This window comes from Vipera ursinii (genome assembly GCF_947247035.1).
Source record: "Vipera ursinii genome assembly, chromosome: Z".
Taxonomy (NCBI): domain Eukaryota; kingdom Metazoa; phylum Chordata; class Lepidosauria; order Squamata; family Viperidae; genus Vipera; species Vipera ursinii.
This window is the reverse complement of record NC_139517.1, coordinates 105,772,347-105,785,979: the sequence shown is the minus strand read 5'-3', so window position 1 is coordinate 105,785,979 and position 13,633 is coordinate 105,772,347. Positions and strand designations below refer to the sequence as shown.

At 40.6% G+C, this 13,633-nt stretch overlaps 1 protein-coding gene across 1 annotated transcript in view; it reads right to left on the bottom strand.

Moving 5' to 3' along the window:
* Positions 1 to 10,256, bottom strand: part of FAM171A1 (family with sequence similarity 171 member A1) — a gene marked incomplete at its 5' end in the record, with an annotated part of 84,911 nt that extends 74,655 nt beyond the window's left edge. Inside the window, one exon of the mRNA XM_083376394.1 lies at positions 10,154 to 10,256. Within this exon, the coding sequence (XP_083232520.1) occupies positions 10,154 to 10,256 (103 nt within the window). The remainder of the gene's footprint in view (positions 1 to 10,153) is intronic.
* Positions 10,257 to 13,633: the final 3,377 nt, after the last annotated feature.

The following is a 13,633-nucleotide window of genomic DNA, read 5'->3' as shown; positions in this document are numbered from 1 at the left end:
TTCAATTTATCAGAGTTCTTTATGCAGCCATGCTGGTTTCTTTTGAGAATTGTTATTTTAATTCTTCACTGGTATTGTGCTAGACTGGGCTTTTATAATCTCACTTTTCAAAATTTCCTAAGCTTCTTGAGTGGTTTTCTCCTTGAGGATTCTCATCCATGGAACTCTTCCCAAGCTCTCTCTAAGTAAATTTAAATTGGCTCTCTTAAAGTCCAAGGCTCTAGTTTGACTGTGTTCTGTTGCCTGTGTTTGCATAATGTTGAATTCCAATATTGCATGATCACTTCCCCCCAAGCTTCCTGTGGTTTCAACACCTTCTATCATTTCATCTCTGTTAATGAGAATTAGGTCCAATATGGCTGATCTCCTAGTTCTCTTCTCTACTTTTTGGGAGACAAAGTTGTCTGCTAGGTTTGTCAGGAACCTCTTTGATCTTCTGCAGAGTTTGTCACCCAGTTGATGTCAGGGTAGTTAAAGTCCCCCATTACTATTGTGATGTGCTTCCTACTTACCTTAATTAACTGACTAGCAAAAAGTTCATGTATTTCCTCTGGTTGGTTGGGTGGCTTATAGCAGGGCTTTTCAACCTTTTCACCCATTGTACCACTTTTAGGATATGGCAACATCCGAGTACCACCAGTCGCCTAGCAAGGTGTTAAAAAACTTGATGACCAAAAAAAAAAAAGGAAAAAAGTGATGAAGTACAGGTAGTCCTCGACTTACAACAGTTCGCTTAGTGACTGTTTGAAGTTACAATGGCACTGAAAAAAGTGCCCCCCAAGCCACAGCAGAGCAAGACACCTGCCTGCCTGGCCGGTGGCGCTCTTCCTGCTGTCTGAGGTTTTCATTGTTCTGAGCATTTCTGTTGAGGATTGGCAGCGGGGGTGGGGAGGGGGGTGTTTGGTTTTTATTCCCCCCCCCATCTGCTGGGTGGTTGCAGTAAGTTTTGGTCACTTCACATGACCCTGGGACACTGTGACCATCATAAATATGAATCAGTTGCCAAGCATCTGAATGTAAATCACAAGACCCTGGAGATGCTGCAACATTCCAGCTGATTGGAACTTCTTCTGGGCTCAGAAGCACCAGAATCAGTACCAAGCTCCAGCTGGAGCCTGGCCATGATCTTGGTGCTTCCACTGAGCCATGACAGCCCCGAAGAAGTGCTGATCCTGGCGCTTCCGCTAAGCCCTGGCAGCCCTGCAGCTCCAGCCATCCTTCGCTCAGGCTTCTGCAGTGCTGCCACCGGTTCAGCTCATTCCCCTCTCCCGCTACCACTTTTTTAGGATGGTTGCATACCACCTGCCAGGTCCCATTGTACCACAGGTGGTACCCGTACCACTGGTTGAAAAGCCCTGGCCTATAGGATACACCTTTGGCAATGTCATCCCCCCCAGCCCTTTTATATTGAACCAAGTGCATTCAAGACAGTTTTCATCATTGTTATGGTTTATTTCTGTAGAAATATAGTTATTTCTTATAGATAGTGCAACTCCACCTCCTCTTTTATTTGATCTGTTTGGCCAACATGATTTTTGCTTCACAACTATAGTACATAGCGACAGTTTGGTAAAAGGTCTATCTATAGCTTTCACTCCCTCTGATTTTAATAGCACTATGGCTTATTTTAGTTGCAAATACTTTTTTCTCATCATTTTTTGCTGAATTTTGAGTTTCTGTCTGTTTTCAAAGAAATAGAGCTAGGGTAGAAAAAAAAAAGAGGATTTTGGCAGTGAAATGTTCCATTTGCCAGGAGAGGTAAATATAGGATGTAAGTACAGATACAGGAAAAAGAGACACAAAGTCCACAAGGTACTAATACTGAAACAAATGCAGAGTTCTATGCATGAAAAAGGACTAACATAACATTAGCACCTATTGTGCAAAGAGATATGGGGTACATTTTGCTCATCCTTGTAGTGTAGTAAAAGAAGCCCGCATATAAAGAACCTCTGGCATTTTAAAGATTTGCGTAATTTCATGAGTTACAGCAATGTATCCCAACCACAGCACATTTAAAATGTATCGGCTTCAGTGCCCAGAATTGCCCTGTCAGCATACTAGCTGGAGTATTCTTGGAGTTAAAGCCCACATATCTTAAAGTTGTTGAGGTTGAGAAATGTTTGAATTGGGGAATAATTTCTTTAGATGTATTAAATATTGGGAAATGCTATATATCAGGGACCCGCACTTGTTTTAAGTAGCAGAGTCAAATGTTTAAGAAAAGCTAGTGTTTTAGCCTCTCTCATTCTAGTCTAATCTGAAATGATTAGGCGGTAACCACAGCAACATTTCTCAGCAATGTAAGTTATGTAACTTGCCCATGTAAATCTAACATCTGGGGGTGGGTGGGGGAAAGTAACTTCAACCTAAATAAAATCCTAAAAGAACAAGTCTACAGATATAGATCATGCTGGAATTCTTCTCTGAAGTTTTCTGGAAGCTATCTACTAATAACATCACAAAGAAATCTCTCCATGCACACACATAAACTGATACAGCACTTCTTTACAATTCAACGTATCAGTGGCTCATAATTCAACATTGGCAAAGTGAAAGTTTTTTGGTGAAGAAGTTTAACAATTTTGCCAACTGGATATCATTTAGATTTATTTGACTATTACAATTCCCATCCTCATGATCATACTGATGGGGGATGTTATGAGTTTTAGTCCAAGGCAGATAGATGGCACTATGAGACTAGGGCTAGTCAGAGCTTTGCCTTTACTTTTCACAGTATCCCATCACTATTGCTGATACTGGCAATAATACAAAGATAAATGATATAGAATTCTGCTAAAAACAGCCTCAGGATAAATCTAAGGCCACATAGATTGTAAGTTTGGGATTCTAACAAGTCTGATGATCGAGTCTTCTAGCTCAGGGGTGTCCAACCTTTTTGGGTTGGCGGACCAGTGGGAGAGGGAGGGGCAGGCGCCTTACGCAAAAATGCACAAATGTGAATGTGGCCACATGTGCGTGTGCATGTACAAACAGGCTACAAGCATGCACACCACACAAACGGGGCTGCAAGCATGAGCACGAGGTTCAGCGCCAGCGGTGCCTGTGTGAGGCTTGTGGCGCCAGCGCTGCCAGGCTTGCAATGATGCTACCACCAGCGCGAGGATCATGATGCAGCTCGCAGCTATGCCATCCTGGCACAAGGATCGTGCCACTGTCCCTGTGTGAGGATCATCCCACAGCCCGAAGCAATGCCACCCTGGCACAAGGATTGCGCTGCCACCCCTATGCGAGGATTACACCACGGCCTGCAGTGATGCCGCTCCAGTGCAAGGCTCATGCTACTGCCCCCATGTGAGGCTCGCACTGCAACCCACCAGCTGCCGCCCACCCAAAGTTCATGGCAATGCCGCCACCTGCGTGTGGCACAGCACTGCCCACTTGCCATTTGCAGTACTGCCACTCTGCCCGCACAAGGGTTGTGGCAACATTGCTGTCCACGTGATACTGTTCATAAATATAATATTTGGGCTAGTTAATTTAGTATGTAAGATTTAAAACTGGAAAGATTTAGACTACAAGCCATATTACAGGGTTGAAACTTCCATTTAGTCATTTAGTCATTATTGTTATATTATAGGATGCAACAATAAAAGGCAACGATTTTTTCTGGATTTTCGTTGACAAACAAGTAATAATAGAGATGTCTTTAGTTTTTGATAGGCTTAGCCTACTTAAATTACTTTAAAGAAAAGAAGCTTAAACTGCCTAATAAAAAATGGTTTAATATTCTATTTTCTTCTAGTGACAGCATAAGAACATGTCCCCAGTTGCCACCAGATAGCTGTTTAAAAACTGTATAGCCCATAGCAACAGTTTATCTGCATTTGATATGTAGCATGTATGTTTCCCTCTTCCCAATGAACAATTAACATTTCTCCAAAAAGGTTCTGGAAGTTTAAGGATTAGTTTAAAAAAAAAGCAAAACTAGATAAATATAAACTGATTTTTAAATTATGCATGATTTTGGTTTGCAGCTATTATATATTTGCCCCAGCCAATGACTTGCCTTAAAATATTGTTCATATATACATTTAATTTTATTTAGCTTAAATAACCTTAATAATTTGCTTGCTTTTAATTTATGATCTTCTATTACTAAGCACACAACTTAAAATTTTCTTTAAAAAATGTAAAATAATGTAAAATAAATGGCATTTTCCAAAAGACACATTGTTTCATATAAATACATAAATATTGTATTGTTTACTTACAAAGCCAAAATTGCTTAGGTTTACACCTGGGGCTTACAAAAGCCCAATAACTTTTCTCCAGTTTAACAGATGATATTTCCCTGCCATATCATTTAAACATCTGAAAAATATTCTTTATTTCAAGATCTGTTCAGTTTTGAGAAAAACTCTTGAAACCATTATGAAACCAGGAGTCATTCTCATAAAAATAGTAAGCTTACAGTATGTCTGAAAAGGAATCTTAGATGGCAGTTGAAAACTCATGATTGTTCTCTTTAACAGAAAAAAAATCACATAGTCCTGCATAGCTTCATCCAATCTGTGTGTCCTCCTGATGTACGAATGAATTTCCAGGGTTCTCCAACCACCTAGTCATTGGTGAGAATTCTAGAAATTGAAATAACTCCTAGAGAGTGCATTCAGTTGGACTACTTATCTAGTAATTTGAAATCTGCTCTTGTATGGGGAATAATTTGCCATTTAGTTTAAATTAGTATAGCCAAGGCACAGGCAAAAGAAGTGCATTATTATACTTCAGCCTGTTAAAGGCTGCTATTTCTTGCCATTTTATATATATTAAGTCCATTTCACTTTTTAGTTAAAAGCATATAATATTTCCTTGCAGCATTAGCCTAGAATATTTTTTCTGGCTGAGATGATGGACAGAAATTGGCAATTGAATTATATTTCCATGCAGATAATAGGAAACATCCTCCATTATACTTGAAAGAGCAAGAATTAGAGCAGGGGAAGTTAAATGGCACATAACCCTTCAATAGTTCCCATCACTCTTCATCCCACAATATCTGAACCCTGAAATAGCTACCTCTCTCTGCCTTACAGAAGAAGTAGCCCTTCTGCATTTTGCTTTATTTTCTTGGTAAAATGCATTATGGACCAATCAGCTATCAATCAAATAAAATAAAAATATCTGTTCCAGAAGTGATTGCAGTGGAGAAGTTAAAAAAGTTAAGATGTTGCTCAAGATCACACAATCAAAGCCCCTTCCCTGCCTTTACCCGCATGGCATCCTTTTTTTTTTAAAGGTAGATCTTTACATTCAATCACACAACTGAAAGCTCAACAAAGGTAAAGATTCCCCCGCACATGCGTGCTAGTCGTTTCCAACTCTAGGGGCCGGTGTTCATCTCTGTTTCAAAGCCGAAGAGCCAGCGCTTGTCCGAGGACATCTCCGTGGTCATGTGGCTGGCATGACTAGACGCCAAAGGCGCATGGAACGCTATTACCTTCCCACTGTAGTGGTCCCTATTTTTCTACTTGTATTTTTACGTGCTTTCGAACTGCTAGGTTGTCAGAAGCTGGGACGAGTAACAGGCGCTCACTCTGTTACGCGGCACTCGGGATTCGACCCGCCAAACTGCCGACCTTCTGATCGACAAGCTCAGCGTCCTAACCCACTGAGCCACCGCGTCCCTTGAAAGCTCGATATTGGATTATTTTTTACTTCCTCTACAAATATCCCTTACTGCATCTTTTACATAATTTAAGTGTTACAGCTCCTCTTACCATGTCAAGCCATTGGTCTATTTTGGAATTAGGTATGGTAGCTGGAGGTCATGTTTAATAGTTTTGGAAAGACACAAGAAATATGAAAAATGGACACAGCTACATTAAGGACATGGACAAGCCTGAAAATTTTGGGAGTTTTAGCCCCAACATTATGTGGTCTATCTACATGGTTGCTAGGAGCTGAAAATGACTTGATGGCACATAATTAATCAAACAGCCTCAACACTGTGAAAAATCCAGGAACCCCAACCGTAATGCAAATGGAAGATGGCAAGAACTCCTGCATATCAGTGGAGCTTAAAGCATTTTTGGGACAGAAGTTCTAATCTTCCGAGTATTTCAGTGTTTGCTGCCTCTTATCCTGAAATTTAGTTAAATAAGCTATATAAATGTAAGAAATGATTTTTTTTATAAAGGAATGGATTTTAACAACTAATAGAAGCTTGACTTTGATCAATATTCACCCTCCCATCTTAAATAATTTTCCCTATAGAACCATCTAAAATGTAGTGAGTGTCCTCAATGTTTCCATCATCCCCAACCACCCAACAAGGCTATTAAATTATTTTGATGTTTGCATTCACTTATGTGGAGGAAAATAAAGAGAAAATAATCCATTAGACGGGATATTTGTGGAGCATGTCTATATTTTCAACCACTGAGACAAATTTGACTGCTTTAGTTAGCATAAATCAGTGTCTGCTGCTCATTCAAGAGTGACATAGCTGAAAGCAGAAAAGAGGTCAACTTTTCAAAGAGAGAGACCTCAATACAATAGCTGTATAATGCAGGTATATGGACAAAGCTCTATCCTTCTTTAAAGCTCTCCTTGATTTATAAATCAAACTATTTTATAGTAGCTGCAATCTGTTCCCTTTTCCTAGAAACGGAGTTAAAACATAGTTCAAAAATCTTTTGTTGAGAATAAAAGACAGGCAATGAAAAATGAATATAGAAAGTATCTAGCTAACATGTTAGGAATTTATTTAGAAGAGTTTATCTAATAGAGAAAGAATTCTATGAAGCATACATTTTCTATGAGGCATGTATTTTCCATGTTAGGTTGAATATCACCAACCTGAGTGTAAACAAATGTATACACAAACCTTTCAAATAAGAAACACTGCTCTACATTTTTACCATGTTGTTGTATGGAACAGGTTATGGAGTAGCGAAAAGTTAAGAGTGTAAAATAATTGCTAGCCAATTAGTTGAGGAACTCTATTTCAACTGTACAAGTATTAGTATCTTGATATCACAATCATTGAGCACCAATGATATGAATAGAATATTTACTATTTGGAAAGCTATTTAAATATCTGAGTGTAAGTTCTGAACAATTACATTCATCTATTTCAATTACATCAATAGTATTTATGTGTTTTACCATAAATGCTGACCTTTAAGAAAAAAGATAAATATCAGGATTAATGCCATAAGCATAGGAGTCAGAATTTTTTTTAAGTCAGATTACCTATTTGTAATAATTTACAATAATTGTGATGATCATAATGAAAAAATATTACAATAATCTCTCCACTTTACTCTTCAGATTTATTGTTGTTTCATATGGAAATAGCTACATTAAAGACAACAACTGAAGAACTGAAAAGTTCAGACTAAGAGAGTATAAATTGTTTAAGGTATAACAAAAGAAAAAAGTGGCTTATTATAAACAGTAAGAATTGTGTTACTAGGTCAGTATGTTAGGTCTCATTTCACATTCTCCTTCCACAGTGGCTAAACCAATACTTCAGGAAACTTACAAATCATAGAGGAGGGTTATGCTAAGAATATCTTCCAGCTCGCATCCCACAACATCTAGTACTATCCCCAAAGCACAGTCCTTTAGATATTCAAACTAATTACATAACCAAAGAGATACAGAACAATGATTTAGAAATGGTAATGGCAACTATTGTCATTCCTCTTTTATTGAGGGCACAATGAGGTCAGTTAAAGGTTAATGATCTTTGCTTGCATATTTTCCCTCTAAAACCTAAAGGGGGCAGGACTCTACTGTGATTCCTTGTCAATTCATATTATTTGAAGAACTTTATAATCTTGCACTGGTAGAATCACAGAAGTTTAAAGGGCATCTATTCCAACCTCTGCAACGTGAAGAAAACTGAGTTAAGATGCTTCCCAAAGTCTCTTCCTAAAAAAACCCTTAAGAGACTGACGTATCACAAGCTGTAGGATAGACATTTCTACCATCAAGAAATTTGTAGTTTTATTTAAGAGAAATCTTGGTAGTTGCAATATATACCCATTATTTCTGGTCCTAGTTTCCATGGCAATGAAAACTAGCTCCATAATGCCTTCCCTATAGCACCTTTTTATGTACCTGAACACTGATACTGTATTTTCCCTTAGTTTTCTTTCCTTCAGACTTAAAATTCAAGCTCCTTCAGTTTATTCTGACAAAATAGCTTCTTGAGTTGCTGTATTTTCTGAAAATGTGGTGCCCATAATCATATATAGAGTATAGATATGGACATGAGAATAAAAAGCATTTTTCTAAAAAAAAACAACCCAAAATTTGATTTCAATTCATTTGTTGATATTTTATCATCTAACAGATAATTAGTTGTCACTGAGAAATAAAAAAATTGTTTTAATAATATAACCCACAATAGATCAAATAGTTTGGAAAAGGTTTCTTTCTAAAATATACAGACAGGCCCAAAGAGAACAGTAACTTTACCACAAAAAATAAGATAAGAAGCGCAACTGAGAAACATTATTTAATTTACACTTATCTTCTTCCTATTATAACCAGCGTAGTATTCAGTAGAGTAATAAAGAACCACCAATAAAACCAACTATCTTTACAGATCATACACGTTTTAAAAAGTTAATCTAAAAAAAAATTAAACTGAAAGGTAATCTAAAAAACAACTGGTAATTATTATGCTATGGACAACTGAGTGATGAAGACACCTCTTCTAAAGAAAAGTAGGATGGGATCAGCCATTGCGCTCTGGTAGAACCACCACAATGTCACAGATCAAAAGTGGAACCACAGGCAGGGCCTTCATTCCAGATTTGGATGCAAGGACTGAATTGCATCAGGTGATTTAAGTATCTTGGCCATTTCCAACATTGTCATGGAACAATTAAGACAGGAGCATTTTACTGTTAATAGTGAAGCAGTTTTATTTAGAAAAAAAATGGCTTTTATCAAATTAGTCAACCCAAATGTTAATTTCCTATTTCATTTTAGCAACATCCACATCCTCTGTAGCTTTTGGTGCATCACGTTGGTTACATAGGATTATATAAACAATGGATTTTTGTTTTAGATTAACACATGGGAATCCTCACAGTAATCTTTGCCAGTTGCAAAAATGAGCAGTTTTAGCAGGCATCTCTAGCATGTCACACTGGTTTCATATTTTTCTTTTTATACCTACAAAAAAGCATCACCGAAGGTTAGAGGCTGAGGAGTTTCAAACCGTTTCCCAACAGATTTCTGAGAAAGCAAAGAAACTTTCCAGGAGCTATTTTAGCAGATCCCACTGCCAACTCATGTCCGTGAAGAATGAGCCACATTATTGACACCAAGAAAAGGGGCTTTAAAGAGCAAATATACAACAGCATCTGACAGAACAACCTTGTCCAAATCTGTACCCTCATGATGTGTTACACTGCAATACCCAGTCATGGGAATTTAAGTTTAACACATCGGGATGCAACCAGATTAGGAAAAGCATTTCCCCCCCCCCCCGGAAATGGCTTCTTACCCCAAATATACTACTGAACACAAAACCTAACAGATACTTAGCTTATTTTCCTATCCAGAACAGAACACACAATGTGCCTGCCTTTTTCTTAATTTTAACGCACCAGCGTACTGAGATCAAGAGGGCCCTCCCGCACTGCACACATTAGGGAAAGGTGAATCTCTTCTAGGGGAAACAATTGAGGAGGGAGGAGGAAGGCAGCGCCGATCGTCGTAGCATCGCGGCTCTGCTGCTACAGGGAGGGAATCCAACACTTTGGCACAGAAAGCCAGCCAAGGGTGAAAATGAAGCCCCTGTGCGTGCAGGGGGCGGGGAGAGAGCCCCAGAGCAAGAAAGCGGAAAAAGGTTTCGCAAGCACAAAGCCCAACTCCGATAACAAAAGCCCCCAGGCTGCTCCTTAGCCAGGCACTCCGCCGGCGCCGATCCGGCAGCTTCTCTCGGCTGCGCTGGTGGCAACAACGGGCACCGCCCCCTTTCCGGGCAAGAACTAAGGTGGCTCGGGTCGGTTTTGTTCCTTGCAACCCACTGCAGCCCCTCCCGGATCCTCGCACAATACTCTCCGCTCTCTGAGACCCTGCCTGAAGGAGGCGGCTGCGCTTCGCCGCCGCCCCACACAAAAGCGTGTCTGCGGCCCCTGCCCACTTGCCTCCCGTCCTCACCGACCTTGAGCCGCATCGGGCGCCGCCAAGGTTTTGGTCACCGCCTTCCACACGTTGCAGCCTAGTAGGCAGAGGAGAAGTGCCGCCGCCGCCGCCGCCCTACTCATTTTTCCCCTGCCGTGGCAACCGCGGCCGCTGCCGCCGGGAAAGGAGGAGGAGGAGGCGGGGAGGGAGGGGACCGTCGGAGCCGCTGCCCAAGAGGAGGTAGGAGGAGGAGGTGTGAAGAGAACGCATCAGAACCTGGCTTCCTCCGCGTGGCCCACCGTGGTGCCCCTTGCCCACGCCGAAGGTTGCCGCTTCCGCTGGAGAGGCCGCATTGCCACCTTCGCGCTGAGCGCCGGCACCGCTGCGCGGGCCTCGGTTGCAGCGCGAGGGCTGAGGGGGCTGCGAGGGGAAACGAACAGCGGGTGGCTCTCCCTAAAGAGGCACCGAGGCTCCTCCACCATCCTCAGTTTGCTTAACCCTTTCCTTCCTCTTTCCCTTCCCCAGCTCGATCCTCAGCTCAGAGAAGACGAGCCAGCCAGAACTTCGGAGCTCCCCCTGCTGACTAGCTCGAGGGTTGTTTGCACCATCGCGCCCCAGAAGTGGATTAGTACAGGAGTTAAGATGCTGGTTTGTTTAAGAACATATCACTTACCAGTAACCCCATGCAAAAAAGAAATATTTTATTTTGGTGTGTATTGGAGTTAGTCTTAGTCCTGGCGACTGTCTGGACAAGTCCCTGCAATTTGGGGGGAAAGTTTCAGAAACAGTTGGCCATTTCTTGCCTCCTAATGCTGAGAGAGTGATTGGCCCAAGGATAACCCATGCTGAAAGTGGGACTAGATCTCCTGGTTTCCACCCCGGTGCTTCTACTGCTTACTTAAAAAACAAATTTCCTATTCGAGGACTGTCAGCCACCTAGATTAACAAAAACAAATTTCTGGACAGCCTATCTTTATCAGCAGTAAATGTTGCAATATGATCCTGGAAAAGGTATATTTGTCTTCATTTATGTTTTTTTCCATGTAAAATGCCACCTTTTTTTACAGTTGTCAGCATTTATATTCTGAAGATGTTATAGAACCATTATTGTTTTTTATGTTATATGTATCTACTTTTTAAACTTATTGTTAATATTGTAGAAAGAAGAGACTCACACCAGCTCTTCAGAAAAGGAAAGGTTTATTGTGCAGGTTCAGAAGGCTTAAACAAAGCAAAAGGTCTGAACCCTGAAGGGCTCATGAACAGACATATTTATACACCTCTAATTCCTAGTTATACATTATTACACATTGTTCCTTATATGGTTACATCCTGCACATTCTTATCAGACAACAGTTAATAGAAGAAAATTACATGAAGTACGTGTAGTTTCACAGACAGGATATCGCTATCCCAATCATCATCTGCCTTAAGGACAAGACTTGTTAGCTGCGAAGTCGTGTCCGACTCATCATGACCCCATGGACAACGTTCCTCCAGGCCTTCCTGTCCACTACCATCTTCTGGAGACCATTTAAGCTCACATCTACTGCTTCAGTGACTCCATCCAGCCACCTCATTCTCTGTCATCCCTTTCTTCTATTGCCCTCTATCTTTCCCAGCATTAGGTTCTTCTCCAGTGAGTCCTTCCTTCTCATTAGGTGGCCAAAGTATTTGAGTTTCAACTTCAGGATCTAGCCTTCTAAAGAGATCTCTGGTCCTCCCTATTCTATTGTTTTCTTCTATTTCTTTGCACTGTTCATTTAAGAAGGCATTCTTATCTCTTCTAGCTATTCTTTGGAATTCTGCATTCAATTGGGCGTATCTTTCTTTTTTTCCCTTGCCTTTCGCTTCCCTCCTTTCCTCAGCTATTTGCAAAGCTTCCTCAGACAGCCATTTTGCTTTCTTGCATTTCTTTTTCTTTGGGATGGTTTTGGTTGCTACCTGTTCTACAATGTTGCGAACCTCTGTCCATAGTTCTTCAGGCACTCTGTCTATCAGATCTAATTCCTTAAATCTATTTGTCACCTCTACTGTATATTCAACAGGGATATGATTTAATTCATACCTGAGTGGCCTAGTGCTTTTCCCTACTTTCTTCAGTTTAAGCCTAAATTTTGCAATGAGAAGCTCATGGTCTGAGCCACAGTCAGCTCCTGGTCTTGCTTTTACAGTTTGAATCCAAGGCAAACCATTCAATATCACAGTAGTCGAAGTCTATGCCCCAACCACCGGTGCTGAAGAGGATGAAATTGACCGGTTTTATGAACCCTACAGCACCTTATAGAACTAACACCAAAAAATGATGTCCTTATCATCATGGGGGATTGGAATGCTAAAGTAGGAAGCCAAAAGATAACCGGAATAACAGGCAGGTTTGGCTTGGAGTACAAAATGAAGCAGGGCACAGGCTGATAAAATTTTGTCAAGAGAATACGATGGTCATAGCAAACAATCTTTTCCAACAACCCAAGAGACGGCTCTACACATGGACATCACCAGATGGTCAACACAGAAATCAGATTAACTATGTGCTCTGCAGCCAAAGATGGAGAAGCTCTATACAGTCAGTAAAAAGAAGACCAGGAGCTAGGCCACTCAGGTATGAATTAAATCATATCCCTGTTGAATATACAATAGAGGTGACAAATAGATTTAAGGAATTAGATCTGATAGACAGAGTGCCTGAAGAACTATGGACAGAGGTTCGCAACATTGTACAACAGGTAGCATCCAAAACCATCCCAAAGAAGAAGAAATGCAAGAAAGCAAAATGGCTGTCTGAAAAAGCTTTGCAAATAGCTGAGGAAAGCGAAAGGCAAGGGAAAAAAAGAAAGATATGCCCAATTGAATGCAGAATTCCAAAGAATAGCTAGAAGAGATAAGAATGCCTTCTTAAATGAACAGTGCAAAGAAATAGAAGAAAACAATAGAATAGGGAGGACCAGAGATCTCTTCAAGAAAATTGGAGAGATGAAGGAAACGTTTCATGCAAAAATGGGCATGATAAAGGACCAAAATGGCAGGGACCTAACAGAGGCAGAAGAGATTAAGAAGAGGTGGCAAAATTACACAGAAGAACTATACAAGAACGAGCTTAAAGTCCCTGATAACCACGATGAGATGGTCACTGACCTCAGGCCAGACATCCTAGAATGTGAAGTGAAGTGGGCCTTAGGAAAGCTGAACAACAACAAAGCTAGTGGAGATGACAGTATTCCAGCTGAGCTATTCAAAATCTTAAAAGACGATGCGGTAAAAGTGCTACACTCAATTTGCCAGCAAATTTGGAAAACTCAACAGTGGCCACAGGATTGGAAAAGATCAGTTTACATTCCAATTCCAAAGAAAGGCAGTGCCAAAGAATGTTCAAACTATCGCACCATTGCACTCATTTCACATGCTAGTAAAGTTATGCTTAAAATCGTACAAGCTAGACTCTAGCAGTATGTGGATCAAGAACTACCAGAAGTATAGCCAAGATTTCGAAGAGGCAGAGGAACCAGAGATCAAATTGCCA